The 3,645-nt window shown below is 33.6% G+C and overlaps 1 protein-coding gene across 1 annotated transcript; it reads left to right on the forward strand.

Annotated features, from left to right (window-relative positions):
• The first annotated feature begins 2,481 nt into the window (after positions 1-2,481).
• LOC108371139 (uncharacterized) lies at positions 2,482-3,360 on the forward strand. The gene is made up of 2 exons (XM_017626642.1): positions 2,482-2,806; positions 2,869-3,360. The coding sequence occupies exons 1-2, from the start codon at positions 2,793-2,795 to the stop codon at positions 3,296-3,298; spliced, it is 444 nt and encodes a 147-aa protein (XP_017482131.1). The 5' UTR covers positions 2,482-2,792; the 3' UTR covers positions 3,299-3,360.
• Positions 3,361-3,645: the final 285 nt, after the last annotated feature.

A 3,645-nucleotide genomic window follows, 5' to 3' on the forward strand; every position in this document is an offset into this window, starting at 1 on the left:
AGTAAAATTAATTGTTATACGCAGTTAATTTGTTTTTATTGTACTAGCTCTGTTTTAGGTTTACTAAATGTTATCTCATCCACATTTTTAATAAGCTTGACATTGAAAACGTTATTAACCACTCTAAAAAATTTTTGGTAAGGTTTGGTTGCATTTGGTAGGAAAAAAAAATTGTCCGTGGCAACACTGCTTATAAATGAGTTATTAAACTCGTTGTCCGTTATTAATTTCTCTGATTTTCCTAACCAAGCCAGTATTTCTTAGAGTTTAATTTTTATGGTGATCATGTTTCTATCGCGTAATTTATGTACGGAAGCTAGTTTGGTGAACCTGTCGATAGTCGTCAGAAAACATGTGCGAAAACAATAGAAAACGTCGGCGTGTACTATTTCGTTCGGACCACTAGGAGTTTCCTTGTAATTTAACAGTTTTTTTCAACGACTTTCTCGCGCGTTTGTTCTCGTTGCACACATCGCATGAATTAATAAATCTGTTGATCACCTTTTTAAGATTCGGATAAAAAAAATTAAACTTCATTTGCTCGTAACTTTCTAACACTCGCCTATGATTTCCTTCAGTTTGAATTTTTTTCCACTACCTCTAAAACCAAGGATCGAGCTGAGAGCAACTGGGTATGACGTCACATTATTTTGAGAATGAGAGTGTAAAGAATAATTTTGAAGAAGAAGAGGAAGAAACGAACCAGTAGTGCGGAATAGTGATGTAAAACTGGGTTGAATTGTACCTACTCTTCAGCTTCTTAAATTTGAACGTACATTCGGTACAAGCACATCATTTTAGGTACATTTGGAACGTAGTAAAATATTGTTTCATGTAAGTAGAAAAATCGTTATAGTACAAAAGGAAGATGTAGTCCACCAACTAACAAAAATGTATGCACTTAAAAATACATGTTTACTGTTTAGGTACGTATATCTACTTTTAGGTACAACTTTTCGGCAAACTGGTACAATATGCAAATTTAATATTCATCATTAGTGCGAAAAAATAATAATGTGACGTCAGCGAAAGGGTGGATGCTGTCAAATCTAGACAGGGAGGACTAGCGGTCCGCGGAAAGCGCCACCTTTCCTTCTCATGTCCAACGTCATTTACTGTCATTTGAAAATAAGCTTATTAATTGTTCTTGAACAATATTAGATTATTAGGTAACTCTGAATGAATTCCTATTGTTCCCTTCTTTAAATATTTTCTAAATAGATCTGTAAGGTAAGTATTCTTGTGTAAATCTGCTTGGGCTATATAAATACGGTAGCCAGATGTACTGATTTTATCAGTATAGTACTGATTTTTCAACTCTTGTACTGATTTTCTTTATCTCTTCAATCGGTACGCTATTGTCCTGATTTTTCAAAATGTGTACTGATTTGTACTGAATTTTAAATTCAAGCAAAATACTTTAGGGTTTTCTTAAGGTCTTTACATAACGTTGCAACTTCCTTAAACTGTAATGTAAAAAGTAGGAAGAAAATAATTTAATTATAATGTATTGTGGAACGATTTTCCGTCATCCCTTGTCAAATTTGAATTGGAGACAAGAAAAATGAGAGAACGAAAAATGACACTGAAGATGGCACAACGCCGAAACCGGTTTGTCTCCAAACCAAATTTGACAAGGGATGACGGAAAATCGTTCCACAATACATCATACTCCTACCCTGTCGGAAACACAAACAACCAAAAAGAATTTAATTATAGTTGAAATGTTTCAGATAATATTTGATATTCGCAAGAAATTAATACAACAAAAATATCAATCGTTTTACGGGAATATCATCGGGTATTACGAACCAGTTGCGATAATATGATAGAGCTTAAATTAATTTTGTCATGTGTTGTAAGTTATCTCGAAACAAACTCTCAGTATAATAACAACAAATTTGCCTATAAATTACAATTCTTTTTTCACACATTGTAAAAGAGTTTTGTATACGAGACAAAGAGTTAGATACTCTTTTTAGCGAATTCTTAGTCTTTCAAAATTTTTGCGTAGTTGAAAAAATTAATTTAAGAAATGAGGAAATATAGATGAAGTCCTTAAATAGTGGTACTTCTTCACAGTTTGAAAAAATATATAATTTAGTTTATTTTAACAACTGAGATAATCTTAAGTATATAGTTTACTTCCTGACACAAAGAGAGAAATCGGCTTCCAATTAAAATTTCTTAAAGTGAACTTCAAATTAAAAGTTATTTTAAAATGAAATGTATAGAATTCTTTGACTATTTAAACTTTCATTAGACATTCAAAAATGTCATAAATATGAAATAAATATAACTCATGTTAAAATGAATAACACTTTTACTTTTTTTGAACTATATTTTATTTATATACCAAAATATTCCTAAAAACAAGTTCTCTGGCGTTTTAAAGTATTATCTGTTACTTACATTCATAATTTTACTTTGAATAGAAATTTACTGAAAAGTACTGATTTTTTTAGTATGAAAAAGTCTAACGTACTGATTTCGCGCATAAAAAATCTGGCAACCCTATAGATAAACTATTTGGTATTTGATGTATAATATTTCGCTTTCATCGGTTTTATTTTTCACCAGGCGTGTTTGAGTTGATTACTTGTTTACTATTGATTCCGAGATAAGGAAATGATTATTTAAATTTTTGCATGCTGAATGAACCGTTTCTATCGAATAACAAAAGGCTTAAATAAATAAATACCATTGCTATATTTTTTGGAAATGAAGAAAGATCTGCTGATAACTTGTCACAGTCTCGAAAAAACATAAGAAACCGCTCCAACTTCTTAAAAATGTGTGATAAAGAGTGAGTTGTGAGCCCAAATTTCTAGTCATAATTCAAAACTTTTAATGTTTCAATAACTGTAGATTTGTGCAACATTTTCGATTAACAAAAGATGCTTTCAAGTACGTGCTAACTGAAGTCAAAGACAAATTGAAGAAACGTTCCCGTACATCCGCTTTGTCGGCAGAATTAAAATTTGCAGCTACATTAAGATTTCTAGTGGAGGGAAGCTATCAACTTGGAGCCGGTAATGATTTTAATATAGGTATTGCGCAGTCGACTATGTCTGGAGTCCTAAAGGAGGTGCTAGATTGTCTGGAAGAACAAATTTGTCCAAAGTGGATAACAATGGAAATGACGAATGAAGAAAAGATGGAAGCAAAACAACATTTTTATGAAAATACTCACTTTCCTGGGGTTATTGGTTGTGTGGATGGTACCCAAATTAGAATAATTACTCCGTGTAGGGATCAGCAATATTTGTATTTCAACAGAAAGGGGTTACCAGTCTGAACGCAATGGTTGTAAGTACATACATAGGTTTGGTTAGGTTAGGTTAGAGTGGCTGCCCCGCGCAGAGCGCGGAGCACACGTGGGCTGGAAAAGCCCGTTGTGATACCACTGGCCGAAGCCATTTGTTTCTTTCCCTCCCTTAGTAATTGAACCACCGAGTGCGTTTTATATAGCACAAACAGTCGAGAACGTTCGCCGAGTTCAAATCGGCTAAACACTCTACAAAGTACTTGTTGAAGAATTGGTTGCGCATGTTGGCCAGGGCGGGACAATGGCAGAGATAGTGTTCGATGGTCTCCAACTCCTCCTCGTCTCTGCAACTGCGACAGAAATCGTTGGTGAGGTAT

This window comes from Rhagoletis zephyria, unplaced genomic scaffold (genome assembly GCF_001687245.7).
Source record: "Rhagoletis zephyria isolate East Lansing unplaced genomic scaffold, Rhagoletis_zephyria_1.1 Rzeph_scaffold_04724, whole genome shotgun sequence".
Taxonomy (NCBI): Eukaryota; Metazoa; Arthropoda; class Insecta; order Diptera; family Tephritidae; genus Rhagoletis; species Rhagoletis zephyria.